We start from the raw sequence: 24,593 nt of genomic DNA on the forward strand, positions 1-24,593 counted from the left end.
GCGCAAACGCAGCACAGTCATCGTTCGTAATCCACGCACTCTAAACCCTTACCATCCCAGCACTACCTCTCCCCGCCCTCTCCCTGCATCCCATCGGTCTTCCTCTTTTAGTTTAGTCATCTTTCTAGTTGTCAATCCGCACTAGTTGCACTTAATTCCTCAATTAATTCCAAATTATGATGGTAGTTACGACTAACGCCACCGTCTGTTTAAGCTATGAGATGGTAGTTTATGGAGGATAACGGTCCTAAGCATTCATTAAAATTGGCAAGGGATAGGTTTTAGAAAGAAAAAGTTAACGCTAAGAACGACTGCCGCAGTCTCCTGACTTAGACCCAATTGAGCATACTATTTGGGCAAAACTGAAAAATATATTCGGACCCTTCTAAGCCACAAATGGCGAAGAAATGCGGAACCAGTGTCAAATGCCTTGATACTCTATTTTCCGGATAAATGCCCAAAATTTGGTAAATTCAATGTTTCAAGGATATCAAGAAGCCATAAAATAAACAGGAGGTGCTACGAAATACTAAATTATTTCTGCATACGTAAAAAACACTGATTTTTTGTGGCAAAACTTTTTGCTGCTATAATTTTTTCCAGGTAACGTTTCTTAAACTCGTTAAAATTTATTCTGTAGAATATTTTGAAAATTGTCTTTTTATTTTCTTAATTTACATTAATTGTTATAATTTGTATGCCTTTTAAAGGTGTTTGCATTTGGGTGGCTCCCCAGAGGAAGAGGAGTAATTGTTTTAGTGGTCACACCACTCAACGTAGAAGACGACTGTCGCTAAGTACGAAGACATTTTGAACTCTACATCACCCACCAAAACAAAAAAAGTTAGTAGAACAAGAACCATATAAGGCAAAGTTTCGAACTTTGCATTAAATTTGTAAAAATGCGCATCCGAAGCAAGAGAGTCGTGGAAATTTCAAACTTTTTACTTAGAATTAAAAAAAAAATTCAGGCAGTCTTATAGTTCATTGAATTTTAGCATAACAAAGTGCAAGTTTTAGTTGGTTCAAAAATCGCATTGATTTCTGACAATTTTTTCTGTGTTGGGTGTTTTCTTCCATGTAAAAAAATGTGGACTAGGCGCCAAATGGAGAAATTACACAGGACCGCGAACGAAAAAAATTCTGAAAAATTAGTGTGATTTTTGATCTACTTGAAATTTGCACTTTACTAAACCAAAATTTAATGAGCTATAAAATTGCATTTTTTTACAAGTTCCGAGTAAGAATTTTGAAATTAATGGAAATGGAAGGACCTACAGCAATTGACTTTTATAAGAAACTTTTCTTCGCAGAAAAAATCTTAGCTGTTTGCCATGGCCAACCGCTATTTGAAATAATTCTTTCAGCATCTGATGCTTCAAATCCACAGCCCAGCACCAACTGAACGGTAGTCACACACCAACTCATTCGGATGCTGCATTTTTTTATAGGACTTTAAAGCGAAAATGTAATATTTTTTTTAGTAAATAAAAAGTGTATTTATAGCTTTATCAGCTTATTTCTTCTCATTATTATTATTTTTATTTAAAAAAAAAATCCTGTTAAATCATAAAATTATTAATATTTTTTTATGCCAAAATTTCTAAACGCCAAATTTATATTTTTATTCTCACCAAGCAATAAACAAAATAGATTTTCAAAGAATGCAAAATCTCAAAATTTGACAGCTGCATAAAATAACGTATTTACGAAACTTCAAAAATATTCAAAAAACATCTCCAAAGCCTGTATGAATAAAATTTGCATTCTTCACAAACGAAGAAAAGGACACTTTTGCATAAATAACACAGATCACAAACTTTAACAAAAACACACCAACCTGCTGATTTTTTGAATAACCTTTCAAGTTGACTTCAAAAATCCTGTAATGTAATATTTTTTTATTTCTATTTTTTTAATGGAATGCACTGTGCGAGATTAGCGGCTTTCAACGATCGGCAATGATGTGACGCGTAACCGGAAGGGATTACAAACAAAGGCGCAGGATAAACGAGTAAAACAAGACGCGTATGTATGGGTGAATGTAATTTCAAGTGTATAAACGACACAAAATTTAAACGTTTGCGTTCTGATTTTATAATTTTTTTCAGTATTGAGCGCAAACGTTGCTAGAATGCAACTAAACTCAAATTCGCTATTTCAAGTCAATTTATAATAACAACAAACAAACTAAATTAATATGCGGATATACATAACGACAGGCGTATGTTTTTAGCGCTGCGGAACACTAACTCAATGAAAGTAAACATACGAACATATACGTGTTTGTATGTATATATGTGTGCGCTAATATGTAGTTTATTTCCCTCTCCTCTAGCGCAAAGACAAAAATGGCAAATGCAAAAACAATAAAGAAGCTTAAAATGAAATGACAAAAATGTAGTAGCAACAATTACAATGTATACACACACACATACCTATGTGTATATCTTTACATGTATAACGGTGGTACATAGCACTATAATACTTGTATAATAACAACAATAAGAATTAACAAACAAAAGCTAATCGCTGCTGAGCATAAAAGCGTTCACAACGGCAGGCGGATTGATAATGGTTTTTGTAGTTAAACGGTTTCTCCCTCACACAGCAGCGATAACAACAAACTAAATCAAGAATGAAAAAGCAAAACAAAACAAAACTAAATAGCTGCAACAACTAAAACAAAGGGGAAATACGGTAGAATGTGCAAATTGTGTTTGCGCACAAGCGATTGGAGCGCTTGGGGTGAGTGAGTGACTTTGCTCAATTTTGCAACTGGCAATCATTTTCATTAGCCATCACTGTAGTGACAGTGGCACTTAACGAATTTAATAATAATACATAGTAAAAATAGTAGAAAATCTAGAAAATATTAATAGTTTTCTAATAGTACCACGCAATGGCAATTCTCGAAGGCTATTTCTAGGTCTGCTGGACATTCAAATAAATACTTTTGTAGCCAGTAGTGTCGCATATTTTCCAAACCTAGACAGGGGCAGAGGTGATATGCTAAACTTCCACACCCGTCTCGCGCCCATCCTCTACATTGAAGAATAAAAGTTTCAAACCACATTTTTCACATGCTTCAAAAAGCGTAATCTATAATTTAAAAATGAATCGCAAAATGTGTTGGTAAGCGCATAACTCAACAACGCATGGACCAATCTTAACAATTATTTTTTTAAAATGTTCCTTGAAGTCCAAGGATGGTTTGTGCGGCGAAAAAAAATCGAATAATTTCCGAGAAAACTCTAAAACAGCCTTTTTCTTTTTCCCATACAAATATTTCGCGTTCGTGTGTGTGCGTGCTCGCGTTGGAGGATCTAATGCGTTCACACAAAAGTGATAATATCGTGGACCCGACCAAATTGAAAAGTAAAAAAATGTAAGTACTATAGATTTGATTGGCCTCGCAATATTCTTTCTTTTGTTTTAGTTTCAGAACTTTAACTCGTTCATTCACAAATAATAAATAAAAATAGGTAAATAAATTCCAAGAATAGTCATGCAGGGCTGAACAAAATCAAACATATTTTAAGAATACCAAAAGATAAACATATTTTAAGAAGAACAGAAGATAAACATAAGTTAAGAATAACGAAAGACAAACATTATTAATTAATCTGGAAAACCCATGTTTCTCACATGGTCAATTGTATGTTGCCTGTTCCAGTGTTGGAAAACCATCAGATTTGTTTGTAAATACATTGTATATCATAAAGCACTACAATAAAAATAAAACAGATTTTTGTTCATAATTATGATTCACTTGATTTACAATAAAGCGATTACTGAAAATACTTATATGCGTTTTATTTCATTATTCTTTATTATATCGGTTATTAACCCTATGTTAATAATAATAACCTGAAGTTTGAACCTGAAGTTTCCCTCTTAGTTGGAAGCCCTCTGGCAAAAAACATCCCTGTTGGGTTTTTAGTGGGTCCCAAAAGGGTGGCCAAAGTTCGAGGAAGCGAAGATACTTAGGTCACCCGAGCTGACCCTTTTCTTTAATTCTCCTGAACAGAACCGTCGCCATGATGATAGGGCGGTGTGTGAAGGTCAGCAGAATAAAAACGTCTGTCGACTCCACTAGTTGTGTATAAAAAAATTGTTTAAATTTCCATTATATACTCCTTTTATTTGGCGATATTCTATAATTTTTTGAATCTTGGCTCCTAATTTGAACTGTAAGATAATTTTTAAAAGAAGTGAATGAAGTGAAAAAGTGAAGAAGAATGAACTTGTTACTACTGAGATATGCTGTCGCATGCTTATCGATATACTAATTTTTTTCCTTTTTTTTTGGATTCCTGAGCTCAAAACGCATTTTTTTAATTTTTCCTGTGATAAAATATGTACATTTTTTTCCAACCCTGTTAACAATCTACAAAAGTTAGTGATGGACTTCCTTACGCGTAAAATCCAAGACAACCTGTCTTGCACACCACTGTATGCTGACGATGTAGCCCTACCCGCACGCGACAAGGCCATCCTCCAAGAAAATCTAAACCGGTAGGTCACCGTCCTTGAACCGAACGGGCTACGAGTAAGCCGCTCAAATACCGAAGCAATCGAGTTTCATTTTGTCACAGCGAGTGGCGTTAGTCCAGCTCTTACAATAAATAACGCAGCCCCCTCCTCAAAATCGTTAATAGCTTCAAATACTCGGGCTCGCATGTCAACGAAGATGGCACCTTCGACGAGAAATTGCACACCGAATTCTCTGTGAATGGGAAAGCTGGAGAGCAGCCTCTGGTGTCCTGTGCGACAAGAAAATTCCACAAAACTTAAAAGGTGAAATCTACAAAAGCATAATCGGGCTGTACCACGTAAACTAGAGCTGAAATGCGAATGGTGGGCCAGCGCCGTTACACTGCTGGAAAGATTCAAAACCCCTTTATACTTGGTAGCAATAAATTTGTTCCAATCAGCATTGAGCTGCAGGAAAATCGCCTGCGCTAGTACGGTAATGTTATGTACCGACCAGAGGTTTACGCAGTAAAGAAAGTATTGCAGATAGCGGTAGCGAAAAGAAGGCCAGGCGGACCATCAAAACACCATTGAAAACGACAAGCGATACAGAAGCATTAGCAAAGACACGAGTCAGAACCGCGTGACCTGGAGATTTCGCCCAAGGAGAGTGGATAAAGCTAGGTTAAAGAAGAAGCATCAAATTTCATTCTCTTATAGTTGAGCCTAATTTCAGCGTAATATGGGCACACAAACAGCTAAAAGAAGACTGAGTTTGTATTACAATTTTTTTCCCGTTACCGTTGCGTTTTTTCCGTTTGAATAATTCTCAGCTCTTTAACTCCACAAAGGGTAATTAAAAGCAATTCCATTAATAAGTAGTTCCCCTTCCATGCTTTTTAACAAACTACTCTCAAAAATGTGCACATCTTCGCGCTAAAAACCAAGCATCTTTGTTAAACAAACACAGCTGGGTTTCTCCAGAGAGGAGAAGTGTTTTGTTTTAGTGAAGCCCTTAAGTATAATACACATCATTAGTATTCATAATTTAACTGAATTTGCATTTTCGACACGTACCGCCTGAAATAAAGTGATTATAATGAATTGTTTTTATTACATCTTAATTGCACAAATATTGAACTCCGAATTTGCATTTCCGGCACTCGCTAATACTGACCAACTGACCAAATATGCAAGGTGGACAAAACGAAAGGTACGAGTATGCTTCAGTAATACCATTGCAGGAAATTCAAGTTTGTCCTAGTCTTAGTCTTTAAGTTGCAATCTAAAGATAGATTCGGCTAAGAACTCAAAAAAGTGAATTTTTTTTTAAATAAAAAAAAATTCCTTTATTTTTTATTTTTAATAAAACCTCGCTAAAAAGTGAGAAGCTGGTCTCATACTTTCAGTGTGCGCACTTATCTACCTGCTTTTTTATTTTTTAAGTCAATGGTAAATAAAAAACAACATTACCCAAGAGGCCAATAGGTCATGGGAAGACGAAGATACATGCGTAGCAGCCAGGCTACTATGGCCGCAAATAAACAAGTAAAGGACAAGGGAATTGCTTAGCCTCTCAAGAGAAGATATCTCGAAGGTCGAGGCTTGTGTCACCGGCCACTGGCTATTTGGAAAGCATTCCTTGACACTAGGAGTATTCTCCCATGAATATTGTAGAAGCTGTAGAGATGAGGAAGAGGAATAAACAGTTGTGCACTTCCTCTGCAATTGCCCAGCCTTAGCTAAAATCAGAGCAGGTTGTCTAGGTAAACACTTTTTCCATTATTTTACAGAACTATCTGGCGCGGGGATTAGACCAATCCTGCGCTTCATAAGAGCCTCAAAATGGTTTCATGAAAGTAAATAAACAAGGTTACCGCGTCGCACAATGGTCCTGTAAGGTCTAAGTGAGTTCGTCATACGGACCGACTACCACCATAACCTAACCTAACCTAAGCCAATGGTAACAACCTTACTGACTAGATTTACAAGGTAAATAAAGAAAAACTTCAGAACTGAAATTAAATAGATAGTTTGTTTGACAAAAAAATAAGACTCAATAAGTGACTTAAATAGAGGAATTGGAATTGGAGCCCTGAAATCCAACGTAGAATCCCTCTTGCCAACAAGTGCTACTTTGGACTAAGTAGGCAACTGAGCAATAAAGTCCTCTCTCGACGAACAAATCTAACACTCTACAAGACTCTCATGATGCCCGTCCTAACGCAAGGCGCAGAAGCTTGGACGATGAAAACATCCGATGAAGCAGCGCTTGGAGTGTTCGAGAGAAAGATTCTGCGCAAGATTTTTGGACCTTTGCACGTTGACAGCGGCGAATATCGCAGACGATGGAACGATGAGCTGTATGAACTTTACGACGACATAGACATAGCGCAGCGAATAAAGATCCAGCGGCTACGTTGGCTGGGTCATGTCGTCCGAATGGATACAAACGCTCCGGCTCTGAAAGTGTTCGATGCGGTACCAACTGGTGGTAGTAGAGGAGGGGGAAGACCTCCTCTGCGTTGGAAAGATCAGATGGAGAAGGACTTGGCTTCGCTTGGTGTGTCCAATTGGCGCCGGTTAGCACGAGAAAGAAAGGACTGGCGCGCTTTGTTAAACTCGGCCAAAATCGCGTAAGCGGTTCTCGCGCCAATTAAGAAGAAGAAGAAGATATGAACAGTCAATGGTACCAGATATTATATGGTATATGAACAGTAAGCTTTGAAGAAGTCGTCGGATCTCAAATGATAAAAAAATGATAAGCATGCAGCTAACAGTGCAGAATGGCAAGGGACTATTAAAGTATAAAGGTTAAAGAGCAAAGAGAGCTAAGAGAATGTGAGGAATAAATCGGATTCCAGATGACGGAGACATACTCCAATTTCGAACTGACTAAAGTGTATGGGTCTTTAAAATTACTATCATAGGGGATTCATAGACTTGGAAAACGTCATATGATAACACTTACTAGTATTAAGACATAGTTCAGAGCATTCAAGTATTTCTGTAATAACAGTGTATCCGATAGAGAGGAGATTCTACGAAGAAGTTTCAAATCGTCTGCACAGAGTAAATATTTCGAATACTTGAAACACCGACCAACGTCTTTAATAAAAAGTATAAACAAGACAGGACCACGAATGCTACCTTGTGGTACTCCAGTGTATTGGATTTAGTATCCCCAATTTAAACAAATGAGATCCTATTTGACAGGTAGGATTTCGGCCATAAGAGGTAAACCGAGTGGTAGCCTAGATTTTCAAGTTTCCATAGGAGGATTTTGTACACGCCCGTATCGAATGCTTTCAAAAAATCGGTGTATATGGTGAAACTTACTCTTAAACTCAGAGACGCAGAACTGAGAAAAGACAACTAAATTTGTAACAGTAGATCGTCCACCAACAGTAAATAGTCCAACAACAGCAAATGCTAGCTTGTCCTTTACCACTTTCTCAAAAAGTTTGGAACAAGTCGATAATTTAGATATAGGCCTTTAATTTCTTACTTCTTTCTTATTGCCGGTTTTGAAAATTGGCGTGATGGATGCCAACAGCCTTCAAAACCTTAAATAGCTTTACGCTCAATACAAAAGTCCTTATAGAATGTATAAAATGCACTCAATAGGTTGCCGACTCTCACTACGCTTTCGCTGATTTGGGTATTAGGACATGAGGACACAAAAAAAACAAGAAGACAGACTTTTACCTAAAACAGGAAACCAAAAAATTGACCCAAATAAAAACCAAGGAATACTTGAACGGCACAAATAGCTTAAATCACTCCAAAAAATTCCCGAACTCTAACACCAACAGAGCAAAATCTGCTCTAACGCTAGACAAAAAGGGTCTCAGATTAATCTGTGGAGCACTTACAGGTCACTTTGCCTGCAATAAACTTCTCAATACAACAGGACTATCTAGCACTAGTTTATGCAGGCTCTGCTGTGATGAAGAGGAGTCTATGGAGCACTTAATCACCAACTGTGAAGCAGAAAAGTATCAAGTTAGAAGCAGAATCCTGGGCTTGTACCTACTGGAGGATGAAGACTTACAAATGCTCCCTCCTAAAGAGCTGGTTCGATTCCTCGCAATACTAAACAATTAAAATTAAGCACTTAGGGGCGCACAATAGATCAATCTGATCGCAGTGCATAAAGGTCTTAGCCTAAAACGTACAACCATCCCCATTACCATTACCATTGCCATATATGATATGAATCACGATTGCTTGAAAATTGAAATTTGAAAAGGTCGAGCCAAGGAGCACCAGGAGATTTGGTGGATCCTAAAACACTCAGGCTAAAAAGCCCATTGTATTTAAAGCTCTGGAAAGGGGGTTGATAGTCAAGGAGGGAAGGAGAAAAGTATCAGAGAAAGAGATCGGAAAGAATAGAAACAGAGGTAGAGATAGTTAGTCCTGTGAGAATTTTCCAGATTCTTTGGCAAATCTGTAAATATGCTCCAGTTTTAGAGAACGAATATACTCATTCTCATGACATCGGAACCCAAAACTCGTAGCCGTGCTCTAGCAAAGGCAGGACACTCACAGAGAAAGTGCTCAGGGTTATCCGCCTCCTCCAAGCATGACACGCACACTGGGTCCTCGATGATTCCAATGATGGTCATATGCTGACCCCACGGGTTGTGTCCTGTAATGATACCGACCATCAACCGAAAGTCTTTCCTTCTATTGTAAGTTTTAGTAGAAAGTTTGACAGTTTTCTATTCGGTCTTGTCACAAAACACTTTGCAGTTCTTTATGCAGATTGCCTACATAATCGCTGATCCAATTCATGATTCCTGCGGAACTGATTCCGATGATTGACTCTGGCCCCTGTGGGGACACCGCTGATCCACGGTTGGCTAATTCGTCGGTGATTTCGTTTCCTTGAACACCGGAGTGTCCCGGAACCCATATAAGTACAAGCCTGTCTTGTCTTGCGACAGAATCATGATTGCTTTGAATGTAGGGTTGTTTGACCATCCATCCACTTTGAATGTAGGGTTCTTTGATCATCCATCCACCATATTCCAGCGAAGATATTATTTTATTTCTCTTACGGATAATCCAATCTCACCACATCAGGTGGCAGGCAATTATTGAATAAGTAATTTAAAGAGTGTTCAGATGGGAGGTAATACTTTTTCCAATAGGGTTTTTTTCGACAGATCACGCGTGACTACTGTCAAACTAAATACATAATTTTAGTATTCATTGACATTTCATCATGGAAAGACTTACGACTTACGACTACGTGAGGCAATGGATTTACTGCGTCGTCGTTTGGGTGAGCATTTCATCTCTCGTCTCGGACCTGTGGATTGGCCACCAAGATCCTGTAATATCTCACCTTTGGACTTTTATTTGTGGATATATGTGAAGTCTAAATGCTTTGTGGATAAACTCGCTTCGATTGAGCCAACAACATTGGCAGCCAACATTACTAAAGTTATTTACGAGATACCGACCGAAGTCCTCCAGCGAGTCACTCGAAATTGGTGTTTACGAATGGCCGAATTACGATGCAGTTGCGGCCACCATTTGAAAGGGAATATCTTTAAAAAATAAATGTCCTGAAGGGATCTACACAAAAATAATAAAGATTGCCCAATCAATTTGAATTTTCGTTGTTTTATTTCAATTTAAAATCCGATACCTCTAATTCCTGATCACCCTTACTGCGTGAACTGAAAATCCCAAGAGGATATTTACTGCAACCTACTAGTTAAAGATTAATATTTTAAAAAGAACTAATTCCAATACTTTGATACAATATTGCTACAAATACGATTGACTCAGACGTGGGTGAATAGAATTGGCCCTTTATGGATGCCGTTCTGGGCCCTCCCGAAGTAATATAGAAAGCAGTCCCTGGAAGGGTGTCTCCCAAGAAGGAGAGGAGGGATCGTTTTAGTGGACACACCACACGACGCAGTAGACGACGGTCGCTATGAGTGTGAAGGCACTACCTCGCCCACCAAAAAAAAATATTTGATACAATAACCTACACGTTTCTGATCTTCAAATCACATAAATAGTGGAGCCGAATAAAGCCTTGAAACCATCGTTATCCAATGTTTAAAACTTTTGCTGAATATTAATTTTTATTTAAATTAATACTATTTTAAATTAACTCAAATACTCTCATATCTGCCAGTTTTCATTGATTCATAGGCTCATTCAGCTACACTCGGACTTTAAGGATGTTATGCAATCATCCTTCTTCACTTACTTTCCACAACGCATGATGAGAAGTATATAAAAATTATTTCTTTACACAATTTACACTTTTTAAAAAATTCAAATTTAGTTAGATGAAAATACTTTTACTAGGCGAGCTTTGTCACACGTAATGAACACTTCCGCTTATCTTAACGAACGAATTGATAATTTTAGCAGCTGTAGACTCTTATCGACTTTTTATAGACGATCTTCCAGCTAAGCACTCACACTCTTACAGCGGCATATAAGAAATCACAACGAGAAATGCATCCGAACCCTGTAGCGAAAACCGTTAGCACCGAACTGGGACGCTTCTAGTGAATTTAGAACCATTATTGAGATGCACTCCTTCACTTTGCTTTAGGCCATAAAGGTAGTTAGGCGAATCTGGTGGCTGCCAACATGACACACTGGAACTTCTTCTTTACACTATGAGATCTCTTTTCAGCCATTCTGCGGCTTTTATAAACGAGCTTAACGCCTTTAGTTTAAGATGCGCTATATCCGTTACATCTGTTAAGCGTGTAAAGTCTTCTTTTAGCTAATCCTTCACACTCGCAAAGAAGGTGTCTAATAGTTTCCTCCTCTTCTGTATTATAGCAGCTTCTTCAATAAACATAGTATGGAGCTCCCAGCCTTTTAGTGAATGCTATCGCGCCATGATAAACGACTTTTTGATGGCGGAAATTGAAGTCCATGATATTTACAATGCACTCAGTACTAAAGTTATTCACAAGATACCGACCGAAGTCCTCCAGCGAGTCATTTAAAATTGGTGTTTACGAATAGCCGAATTACAGCGCATTTGCGGCCCACATTTTAAAAGGATAAATGTCATGATTTATTCTATACAAAAATAATAAAGATTGTCCTATCAATTCTAATTTTTTTTGTTTCATTTCAATTTAAAATCTGATACTTCTAAATTGATCGCCTTTCGAAAAAACTTTTTCTGTAATTTGGTGTTTCATGACCGGAAATTCCAACCTGTGTACCTCCGAATAGTAGTCACGCATCAACCTATTTGGCTAAAGCTATGGTGAAAAGATTACAAAGGTGAGCTCTTAAACAAACCTGTATTGTGCTCTGACCGAATTTGACAGAATCAGCTTGAGGTTTGTTTACAAAGAAACTGAGATTGTTTTGGTGATATACGAAAAAAATCAACCAATGGCACTTCGTTGTCGTCTGAACAACGACTGATTGGAAGAGTTTCTGAATATTTGTGAAATGATCGTGCGACTTCGGCTATCGAATCAAAAGTTCAACACACAATTTTCTTTTTCACCATAGCTAATTAGCAAGGCTGGTAATCTATCATGCTTGGGCTAAAGCTACTTGTTTACTATAATTAATCTCATTGCGCAGCAAGCAACGGCAACTAGGACGTGCGCTGCCTACTAACAGCTTAGATTCCCTAAGAATACTTCTTTTTTGTCCATTTACATGACATATGGCGCTCAAATCTATGCTCTAGTCGGAGCTCTGGATGATTAACAACCATATGAGCTTGCTCATTCGAATGGGCACCACTGCCATATGGTAATGGAAACGAATTACGCAATCTGGTCCTACGACCAGATTGATCTATTGTCCGCCTCTATGTGCTTAATTTTAATTGTTTAGTACTGCGAGGAATCGAACCAGCTCCTTAGGAGGAAGCATTTGTAAGTCTTCATCCTCGAGGAGGTGCGAGCCCAAGATTCTGTGTCTCCTGTGACCTTATATCACAGTTGCTGATTAAGTGTTCCATAGACTCCTCTTCATCACAGCAGAGCCTGCATAAACTAGTGCTAGATAGTCCTCTTGTACTGAAAAGTTTATTGCAGGCAAAGTGACCTGTAAATGCTCCACAGATTAATCTGAGACCCTTTTTGTCTAGGGTTATAGCAAATTTTACGCTATTGGTATTAAAATTCAGGAGCTTTTTGAAGTGATTAAGACTATTTGTGCCGTCCCAGTATTCCTTGCTTTTTATTTTGGTCCATTTTTTGGTTTTTCTGATTCAGAGCCGCCAGTTTGTTGAGTGCATTGTTACATTCTATAAGGACTTTTGAATTGAACGGAAAGCTATTTAAGACTTTGAAGACTGCTTGACTGTCTTCAAAGTATTTTAACTTTTACCTTTTCAAACCCTCTTTTGGATACGATTTCCACTGCTTCCACTGTGGCGAAAAGCTCCGCATGGAAAATTATGGTATCTGTGCTCAGTGCTAAATATTTGTGTGCTCTAAGCCCCACTATTACTGTTCCTACACCCCGGAGCGTTTTTGATCCATCTGTATACCACTTTTGTGAGTCATCATGTAGCCATATTAGGCTCGTGCTCCACTCTTCCCTAGACGAGTTAGTAAAATTGAGTATAGGTTCCGTGTGGTCATCCGTCTTGGTCATGCATGCTGCATGCTCATCACAGCCATATATTAACCTTCTAAATATTTTCTGCAACAATAATTCAATTGTGCAATTTTTTCTTTAATTTCTCTACCCACATCCACTTTCCAGTAGCTACATCTGGATCCCATTCATCTTATGTAAGCGGATGTGTTTTGGCATGCCGTGATGTCCTGCTGAAAACATAAATCGTCCACTCTCGAATCTCCACTTTCAGCCTACAAATGCTGACAATCCGGACTAAGTAGTCATAGTTCTGAATTTTTTAAAGGTAGCATACCAATTTTTAGCTAATGGGCTTCCCTGCTGGGGTGCATTATTTAATATTTGCCAACTTATTAGAAGAATTAACAAGTTTTATTGGCTACAGTTGCTGCTAATTGCATTTGTAAAAGCGGGAGAACAAAACGATATCTTTAAAGTAGTCACAAATAGTACCTAATAATAAAAGTAAAACTAAATAAAAATGAGCCAAAGTGCTCCTATCTTTTGTGGGCGAGTATGTGAAGGACGAAAGCTGGTCACCTCTAAGAAGTTGTGAATTGAAGTTCATTCGCATAGTAATGTGAACGGGATTCGCTAAATATACTTCCATACAATGCATGCTCGTATACAAATACTTGGCAGACAGCGAGCTGCGTCATTTTTCGAATTTTGCTAATTTATTTTTAAACAATTGCAGTGAACAACCTAATCACGCCAATTTATACCGTCGAATACGTACAAAACCTGTTTTATCGGGATACTGATTAGAACGTGTTTTACTTTCTTAATTTTTTATTGACCGCTAACAGTCTAGATGGGATGTGAAGATTTGCAATCATCTGTATGTACTTGAATGTACATTTAAGTTGAAGTATATCAGTGATCAAGTTGAGTAAAAAATTTTATTGCAATTTTTTTAACGCGTGTTCTCACTTTATTCGATGATGATATTGCACAGTGTACGCAAATGGCTACACGAACAATGACCAAAAATAATAAGCGTTTTGCAATCTCTATGAAATTTTCCACATATAACTGCCTGTGAATTAATGAAATATCCGAGAAAAGCACAAATAAATAATAAACTTTGGCAACACTGTATACATTTTTGAAAACTCATATATTATCGGAAGATATCTATAGCCAACCAGAGCTGTTGATATAATGAAGAAGATTGATGGGATTTAGGTTGGCGCACTGCACCAGGCTGTCGAAGATATTGACAGAGAAAGTGCTCTTTTAGTCCCCTTCTCTGAAAGGTCCCCACAAGAAAGAGTTGATAGAAATTCAACCACTCATTTTGGCTTCACTTGCAGTCTTTGGAAGTATTTTGTTTTAGCGGTGGGCCAAGAAAGTTGGCTAATCGCCGAGATCTAAAACTATTCAGCTACATAAAAGCGGAATAAAAATGTAAGGTGCACGAGAACTATCGTCAATAGGCCAGGTCGATTTGTGGGGAGGCAAAAAAATCGACCATTGCTCTGTGAAAATCATATTCTAGGGATCAAAATAAGAAACTTTGCCGAAGGAACCATACCTCTAAAACGAATTCTGATGTCCCCCAATTTGGGTCGAACTTTTTAGTTTCTTTTCATATGTAAAGGCCAAAAATGGTGATATTTTGAAATGATTGTATGGGGAACCCCCCAGAGAGTTCCAGGGGGTGTGCCACTGGCATGGGTGGATCGGCCGTCCAAAGTTAGTGGGGGTCGGTCATACATTTGGACTCGATTGGAGCACTCTAAATGGGTCAAAGTGGGATTTTTCGTTCGACCCAAAATGGGGGACATCAGAATTCGTTTTAGAGGTATGGTTCCTTCGGCAAAGTTTCTTATTTTGATCCCTAGAATACGATTTTCACAGAGCAATGAGCGATTTTTAAATAGACCCGCCTTAATCGTCAATCTTATATGAATTCAGAGAAGATGATATCATTTTCTTAGCGGTGTAAAGCGAAATGAGTATCGCTTGTTATTGTCTCGCCGTGTTTATGTGATATTTCTCTGTCGCGGGCGAGTCTCACGAGACATGAGAGGTCGCCCAAGCCATTCGCCACTAACAGTAACACTAAGTAAGTGTGTGGCTCCAATGAAGTCTACAATTTACTCATATGAAATATTAACACAATACAATAGTTATTAGTATATTCTAAGCTACTAGCCACAAGTTCTCGAAAACTTGTAGGGAAAACAGAAATTGTGTTAGCTGAACTGATACGTTTTGCTTTACAATATGTCAGGTTAGGTTACCAGTATAATGGTTGCCCTGGAAAATGGGCTCACCTAGACGAGAAATTTACCATTGCAAGGGAAAAGAGATGAAGGAAACCGATAGGATGAAAGAAGGGAGAGGAAAGGGTGGGGTAAGGAAGGGGTTGAGTATTTGAGGATTATAAAAGGCGGCTTAGTTACGCTTGTGTTAACTGCTTTATGCTGCTGATGAAGTTCATCAGATTTTTAATATCAAGGTCTGCTATATCAACAGACGTAGGAGAGAAGTGAGAACCAAGATCCCTACATCTTAGTCCCCCGAAGAGCAGGGCAGCTAAGGAGAAGGTGATAAGATGATTCCACCTCATCCTCCATACAGCTGACGCAAAATAATTCCAAGTCTCACGGCATGCATACCGCGCAGATATTGCCCCGTGAAGATACCCACGAGATTTGAGAGCTGAGGTTTTGTCTTTCTCAGAATATCCCTCGAACACTTCCGACCCACACGTGCCCAGAACGATTTCGCGACTTTACAAGTTTATGTACTTGCCCAGCGCTCGTTGAGTTGAGGTGAAGCCCATCGTTCCAGGAGTAGTTGTCAAGGGATCACGATTCTCCTTTCACGGGGAAACTACCTCACATATCCCTTTTCTGGCCAGTTCGTCCGCTTCGCAGTTTCCCGCAATATCGCTATGACTAGGTACCCAGATGAGGCTTATGTCAAAGAATTCTGATGCAATCGAAAGTAAAACCAGGTATTACCTGACCGGTTTCGAATGCACCATTATTGAGCCTAGGACCCTAATCGCCGCATGGCTATCAGAGAAAATATTTACTCTCTTAACAGTTATTACACAAGTAAGTAGCCAGTCAGCTGCTTCTTTAATTACCTCTCTGCTTGGAACACACTGCAGTGATCCGGTAACCTGAATTTGAGTCTGAAGGGGAGCTCTTCGCAGAATAATCCTCCGCTAACCTTTCCATCGGACTTCGAGCCATCCACGAACTGGTTCACCAAGCCCTGTCGCCAAGTTTTCCATGTGGAGAAAGTTCCGGTTGGAACGAGGGTATACACAGATCCCAAAATGTCTAAGGATAGTTGAGCGTCCGTAAGTGAGGTCGAGCCTGAAGTCCGAGCCTCTCAGCCTGATTACGGTACATGAAGCGGCAGTTTTGCCCGCGATGTCTACAGGTACTACATTTAACATTTTTGCCTCGCAATAACACACCAGCTCTCACTGCTGACAAAATGAAAGAGTTCATTACATTTTCAGGAATTATGATATTCACGTTGCACCACACGTAGAGTCGCACATATTTAAAAAAAAAACAAACCCAAAATTTTAAGCTATAATGAGGAGGTAATTAATGCCGAAAGATAATTAAACGGATTTGGCTCCTTCATTTGCGGGGCTAACAGTTCTCCACAATAGCGCCACAAGCACTTCATTTAGAACAACGACAGGGCTGCCCACTGTCGCCACATCTATTTGCGGTAACACTTGACGAAATAATGCAGAAAGTCGAAACCAAGACCCATGGCATCAGCTGAACGCTATCCTGCCAACCACATGACCTGAACTACGCGGACGATATTTGCCTGCTTTCAAACAGACATTCCGACACGCGGGCCAAAATTGATCTTCTAGTCATTGCTGCACTAAAATTCGGCCTGAAAATAAACAGCAAAAAAAGGTTATCAATGCGACTCAATAATACAAATCCCAACAATATTGCATATAATCGAACATTGTCAACAAACGGAGCAGCTGAAGAAGACGTCTGCGTACAGCTATGTAGGTCAGCCTTTGCACGGCCACAGCCAATTTGGAAAAGCCAACACAAATTTCACAGAAAACTCATATACAAATATTTATGTATGGTAGTGAGACGTGGTTTTGTTCGTCGAGAGAGGACTTTACTGCTCAATTGCCTACTTAGTCCAAAGTAGCACTTGTTGGCAAGAGAGATTCTACGTTGGATTTCAAGTCCTCTCTCGACGAACAAAACTAACACTCTACAAGACTCTCATCATGCCCGTCCTAACGTATGGCGCAGAAGCTTGGACGATGACAACATCCGATGAAGCGACGCTTGAAGTGTTCGAGAGAAATATTCTGCGCAAGATTTTTGGACCTTTGCACGTTGGCAACGGCGAATATCGCAGACGATGGAACGATGAGCTGTATGAGCTTTACGACGACATAGACATAGCGCAGCGAATAAAGATCCAGCGGCTTCGTTGGCTGGGTCATGTCGTCCGAATGGATACAAACGCTCCGGCTTTGAAAGTATTCGATGCGGTACCAGCTGGTGGTAGCAGAGGAAGAGGAAGGCCTCCTCTGCGTTGGAAAGATCAGGTGGAGAAGAACTTGGCTTCACTTGGTGTGTCCAATTGGCGCCGGTTAGCACGAGAAAGAAACGACTGGCGCGCTTTGTTAATCTCGGCCAAAATCGCGTAAGCGGTTATCGCGCCAATTAAGAAGAAGAAGAAGTGAGACGTGGTTGGTGTCGAGAAGCATTATACAGAAACTAGAAAGCTTCACAAATAAATGCCTTCAAATTATAAAAAAAAGTTTGGCCTAGCACACTCTCAGAAAGGACAGGGAAAGCATAAGCATAATAGCATTGGAATGGAATCCTCAAGGACACAGACGACTCGATCGTCTACGAAATACCTGGAGGCGTTCTAACCTTCTGCATTTAGAAGCAGTTAACCAAACATGGGATATCGCAAAGAGAACAGCAGTAAGTAGTAATAAGATATACATGTTTTGTTGAAGCTCTAATGTTCCCAAGTGGAATAACAAAGAAATAAAAAAACAAATTCAATTAAAAATCGATGGGTTTAGAGTTTAAGCGTGGCCATCCAAGCCTTCAAGATGGAATGAACATATTTAAATTTTTCAGGTGTACACTTGACATTTAAAATGTGCATCCTCCGAAATGTGGAACTTTGAAGGATAGTAAAAAGAATACAGGATGTACTATCACTAACATATTATCTATAGGTAAATGCAAAATGTTTGCATATTAAATTTTTTTTTGTATATCTTCCCGCATTTGTGCCACTGTGCGGAGTACAAACAGAGTATGCAAAGGGAAAAAGAACAAAAATTACCCGCACTCATTAGTAATTAGCTCACAAACGCTTAAACATGTTTAAGTACATAATGGGTGTCTCAGAATGGCCGAACGTGAAAATTGCGCAACATTCTTGTTGCTTGCCTTTTCAATAAATTTTTACTGACCTCAAAACTGATATCAATTAGGAACACCGCCCAATGCAGTACTTGATGCCAAGTGCTCTTCATGGAATTTCAAAGCTGACATGGTTTTGGGTCATAATCAGCATTCACAGATTATCAACTCAACGAGCTGAAGCAAAAGATTTGCCTCCTGATCGGTGACATGTTCCAAGCCGTATAGACGTCCTTCTCGCACTCAAAGCATATACAAGTAGTGCGTCTCTTTGAATATCTGTGAGTATATACGCCATTCAAAGTATATACGCCATTTTCAGTGTTTCTATATCCTTTTGCCCCGAGCGTTGTTTTCATTTCTACGAAAAAATTGTTCAATATTGCACTCAACCCTATAAACAGGTATGTTTTTTGCCTACTCAGAGCGCATAAAACACTGCGTGCATATATCTATCTTTGTCTGACCCACGCATTTCTTGACATTAACATTTTAAATGCAACCAACTCTCCTGACAAAGTTTCTCAAGGGAAAATGTTTGCCTCTTTGGCCTTCGTTGAGTGTAGCATCTTGGAAACGAACACAGAATTTCCTCGCCGGATTACACCTAAAATATAATCGAACACGAACAAGAAGAGGACAAAATTTGTTGGGAGAAGCGAAACCGTCACTATTCATGCTCAAATTCCCGATTACGCATTTAGAGTATAAAAAAACAACCATTCGCAGCCAACCATGTGACAGCCAATATAAAATGTGTAACGCCTACTAAGCCAATACTCATCTAGAAATGCGTTCCGCTCTTTTCTGTAAAGTAAAGTTTCTCGGTTGAAAGCACAGTTTTCTAGTAGTTGTAGGGTACTTATAATACTCGCATATGCCATCATACCAAATTCCAATAAAGTTCATTGGGGACTCTTTTTAAAACCTTGTGTTGTGTCCCTGGGTCTAGCCTTTTTTCGTCCTGTTCGAAGATCCTTTTTAAACTCTTATTTACATAAATCGATAGAAAATTAAATTTTAGGAAGCTACTGGAATCTCAAGACGGTAGCTCTAATAGAAATATACGTTCAAAGTCGAAAAAGCCAGTCTCACCAGAGCCGGGTGCACAACGGAGGGTTAACCGTACAAATTCGGAAGTTGACAGAAGGTATTAGTATTATTTTTTATTTCTGGTGCCACGCCACGTGCTCAATATATATTAATACTTTGCGCAGAAAAAAAGCTTCAAATCGAAATCCGCTTCATTAAAATTGAGTTAACGGAGGGTGCTAAAATGGCTCATTTTAATTTTGGGACATTTTAATTTACGGCACGATATACTACATACATATGAGCGCCCGCTGTAGCAGAATGGGCCGCCATCCGCAAGTAACTGATTCGAAATCCCGGGCAAGAAAAATCAAGTGACAGAAAACGTTTTTTTTAAAGCAGTGGCCTCTCGGCAAAAAATGGTAGAACTCCGTGTATATTTCTGCCATATAAAAGGTCCGCATAAAAAATGCATCTACCGTTCGGAGGCCGCAGTTATGGAAAGGCATCAAGATGCACACCATAAAGTCGAGGAGGACCTCGGCCAAGCACCCAACAAAAGGTGTAAGCGCCATTATATATATACATTTGTGATATATATCCGATACCGGAATTGAAAGCTTATCTTCAAAATGGAAATTGTTTTCATAAATAATCAGAAAAACATTCTAATTTCGAACAAAAAATCTTTATTTTAATTTTTTAATTATTTTTTCTAATATACAAATATTTTAATATTTTTATTTTCAAATATTTTTTTATACTTTTTAATCAAATTTCTCATTCTTGTCAATTACGAGTATAATCTGGGGATCTCCTTTAGTTTTCGACTTCCCGACTACTGCACTGTCTTTCAGACTGAACTGATGCAATAAAAAAAACCATAACACAGTGATGCGATACCTGGGGATGATACCCACAATTTTACTGATAGCCAGATGGCTATTAAGTCCCTAGGAAGCAATCGGCATCCTCTAAGGTACCCATGAAATGAGTGACATCTCTTAACAAGATGGCTGAGTCATTTCACCAAAAAGGTAACATGGGCTCCTCCTGGCTATTGTAACATTGAGGGTAACTGCAGAGCCGATAAACCAGCGAGACTTGACACCAAGTTGACTGACAAGTACACAGACTATGTATCACATATGCATTTGACGGTAGGAGGTTTAGTTCGGGGGTTAAAGTCCCACATGGAGGGGACTTAAGTTTTCGATAATTCCTCCTCGTAAAAAAAAAAAAACAAAAACAACCCTTGCAGACTTGTAAGCTACTTATCTTTAAAAACATTGTAAGAGCAGCGCATGAAATAATGTGTAATGTAACCACCTGCAGAATCGTTCGACAATTGTGATCGACTCTCCTCTGAATTCCAAACGCTCAGAATCTCTGCTAAGTCAAAATAAGCTCAGTCTTAACACACTGATTTCCATTATAACAAGGCACTGCCTAATAGGTAGACAAGCCCAGAGGATGGGCGTGGAAGCACACGTCTTCTGCAAAAGCTTTCTAAAGGAGAAAGAGGAGATCTCGCTTCTTCTATGCCATTGTTCTGCTCTATCCAAATGTAGATTTGCCATTTTAAGTAGACAATTTTTTAATGAATCGGAGAATTTCAGTACTATGGAAATGAGAGATCTTCTAAAATTTTTGAAAAGTGCACACTGGACTTAGAAGCGATAAGGACGAATTCCCCACGCGGTATCACAACAGGCTATGAGCCTGAGCGCGTTCCATAGTGGAGAACCGCCTTAACCTAACCTAACCTACGAGCATTGCTGCATCATGTGCGAAGGTAAGACAGCTACTTTTAGATATCTGTGTAAAGTACAGGGTTTGATTGAAAAGTAATGAGCCTTCCCGCGCGGAGCGTCTGCCAAGCGATCAACCGAATCGGCTGGTGGGGGAAAATGATCGTTGGACCTTCCCCTTCCACTAGAAACCGGTCCCAGCTCGCTGGCAACAGCGGTGCAGTCAACATCGCTCCCCGCGTGAAAGCTGTTTTAAAAGTGTGTTAGGATTTTGCAGTGGCGAAAATGCAGCGATCGTTGGAGCAACGTTACTAGATCAAATTGTGCGTAAAACTAAACAGTTTGTACCTCCAGGAAGCACTATAAAAGCGGCATTTTACAAAGAAGTGCTCCTTCGGCTGGAAAACCGCGTCGCCCGGGTTCGGCCCGACCTCGTCAACAATTGGACCCTTCATTCCGACAATGCGCCGGCGCACAACGCCTTCCTCTGCACCTCTGCATTGGCCACGATGGGGGTTCCGGTGCTTCCCCACCCTCCCTACAGCCCAGACCTGTCCCCTCCGGACTTCTTCTTGTTCCCGCGCCTGAAAAGGAATCTGAAGGGGAGGCGTTTCGACTCCATCGAGGCGATCCAAAAAATGTTTCCTGCAGTGTAAGGACTGCTACCAGCGGTGTACTGATGCTCAAGGGTCCTATTTTGAAGAATATTAGTTGTATAAGGCTCATTACTTTTCAATCAAACCCTGTATATTGCCTCTGATCCATCATAAAATTCCTTTCCTTAAATATGAAAAATATGGAAAGGAATTTTGTTTTTAATATTTCTTCACTTCTAAGTATGCAAACTTTTTAAAACTAACGAAGCTTTGCTCGTTTATAAAAGCTAAAGAATGGTTTAAAAAGTAACCCATAGCACAAGGAAAAGTTCCAGTGGAGTTACAATGGATCTACGACAAGTCTAAGTGTGTCATTACGGCAACCATCCTACCTACCTACCTGCCTAGGGATGGAAGCATGCAAAGTGGAGATTCTGATTGGAAGACATTACGCCAAATAGATTTTAAAAATATAATCTACATACATACATACATAATTAGCGCGTACACCCTTTTTTGGGTGTTTGGCCGAGCTCCTCCTCCTATTTGTGGTGTACGTCTTGATGTTGTTCCACCAACGGAGGGACCACAGTGTCAAGCCGACTCTGAACGGCAGATATTTTTTATGAGCAGTTTTTACACTTTGAGGCTTGCCATTGCCTGCCGAGAAGCGTCCGCTATTAGAAAAAATGTTTTCCACATTTTGGTCTTTCACCAAGATTCGAACCTACGTTCGAACCAACCTATTCCACTACGGCGGCCGTCAAAAAATATAGTCTAAATAAAAAATATAATCTAACTTTCAATATTTCTTCAGAACTGTTAAGCAACTTTTTACCACATTAAGGTTCTTTATTGCCACAAAAGTATGTTTAAAACTTAAATAATTTTGCTACCTAATTTTTATTTGATGTCATAGGAAATACATTTTTGGTGTAATAAATAAATTGCAATTTTTAATACTAAAATCTTTAAAGAAATTATTTGTAGTTAAAAATACTTTTTTTTCCAATCAGAGACACCCTTTATATCACGTTTTATATTCACGTTCGTACATAGTTACATATATTTTAAATTGCGTTAGAATCACTCATTAGCCGCATGATGGGTTGAAGAGCACAAAAAAAAAAATAGTCATAAAAGTAACTTACGTACGGAGATTAAAATACATTTGGCTACGTAGTTCGTAGGAATTAGCTTTTATTGGCAATAGAGTGCCAAATTCCATTTGCTGCTCGTACGCAACATCGCCTCAGTAGAGGTATTGATAAATTAAGCAAGCGCCATACTTTCATGATAATGCAATAAACTAAAAACTTTGGTGCTCATTTCCTTTTGTAGCAGGCCAATGCATACAACGTTGAGTATAAAGTTAAGGAATGTCTCGAATTCTGTTTTTTTATGATTTTTGCGGGATATCAGGGAAAGCCGAATATACTAAAAAATTTGCATGCTTAAAGATTATTATAAATATTTTGATTAGATTTAAAAAAAGGTGGTTAATTGTTTAGTGTCGCTCACGAATGAAATCAAGTAAATTTTTAAAATAAAGGGAAGAAGATATTTCCTTAAATTTTTGGCAGTGCTTGCATCCACCAATAAATAAGGGTATATTGTTTTTAAAATGGTGAAATTTAACTCCCTATCTTCCTCAATCGGATTCCTTGTGACGCCTAATATTCAGTAGTTTTACAATATATGTAATTTCAAGACGGCCCTCTCCGCCCTGAAAGGAAAGAGCTTATAGGAAACTATACTGGAACAGTAAGAGTGGACGATGCAATGCTTTCACTTAATATTAGTTTATTAATAAATCCATTATTTTTGCGTAAAATATTTGCGCAAATAGTTTAAAACTGTTTTATGGTCGCAGCAAAATAACAGCATCTTGCCCTAGTCTGGGACAATGAAAAGCTGCCTCCGTCCTGGACGAAAAGCATCGTCATGAAATTGCCCAAGAAATGCGATTTGCGTGCCTGCGGCAACTGACTCTAGCCACGATCGTGCAAGGTTCCTTAAGGGACGAACAAGCTGGATTTCGCCCTCACGCAAGCTGTGTCGACGAAGCCAACACCCTTCGCATCATAGTAGAAGCCTCATTTGAGCCCTTTACGAAAGCTCCGAACTGGCTTAAGGCAAGGTTGTCCCCTGTGGCCCCTTATCTTTGCCATAGTCCTAGATGGCGGTTTGAGCCAATTGACCCTGCAAAAAAGGCATCGTATAGAGTTTCACCAGACATCTTGAGGACCTGGACTTCGCTGAAAACACCTGCCTCCTCTGACAGACCTGGATTTTGCTGATAACCTCCCTCCTCCTAACATCTGGACAGACTAGTCACGCTGGTGCGCACTATTGGAGTGGTGGTCAACATCGCCAAGACAAAGGCTATGAGAATCAGTCACAACGAAGCAAGACCTATAATGGTGAAATACCTATGCGGTGGAATTTTTCGAAAGCTTCTGCTACCTCGTCTACACAGCTGCACGACGGCGGAGTAGTTGAAGATGTCAACTGCAGGCTAAACAAAGCATGAGCGAGTTCGCAAATCTACAAGCGCACTAAACTGCAAATATTCAGCTCATCTGTCAAGTCTGTATTGTTTTACGGAAGTGAAACATGGCTAGTCTCCAATACCATCACACAGAGGCTACAAACTTTTGTCAACAAATCCCTCCGCATCATCTGTAGAATATTCTGCCCGAACACCATAAGCAACGACG

At 39.2% G+C, this 24,593-nt stretch overlaps 1 protein-coding gene across 2 annotated transcripts in view; it reads right to left on the minus strand.

Moving 5' to 3' along the window:
- LOC129237051 (glutamine synthetase 2 cytoplasmic) overlaps positions 1-10,853 on the minus strand; it is a 48,501-nt gene extending 37,648 nt beyond the window's left edge. The window contains exon 1 of one of the 2 annotated variants that reach the window (XM_054871445.1): positions 10,712-10,853. In XM_054871445.1, coding sequence (XP_054727420.1) covers positions 10,712-10,725 — 14 coding nt within the window. In that variant the 5' untranslated portion in view covers positions 10,726-10,853. Of the gene's footprint in view, positions 1-1,840; positions 2,146-10,711 lie in introns of those variants that run through there. The other variant, XM_054871446.1, reaches the window with a different exon arrangement.
- Positions 10,854-24,593: the final 13,740 nt, after the last annotated feature.

This window comes from Anastrepha obliqua, chromosome 2, assembly GCF_027943255.1.
Source record: "Anastrepha obliqua isolate idAnaObli1 chromosome 2, idAnaObli1_1.0, whole genome shotgun sequence".
NCBI lineage: Eukaryota > Metazoa > Arthropoda > Insecta > Diptera > Tephritidae > Anastrepha > Anastrepha obliqua.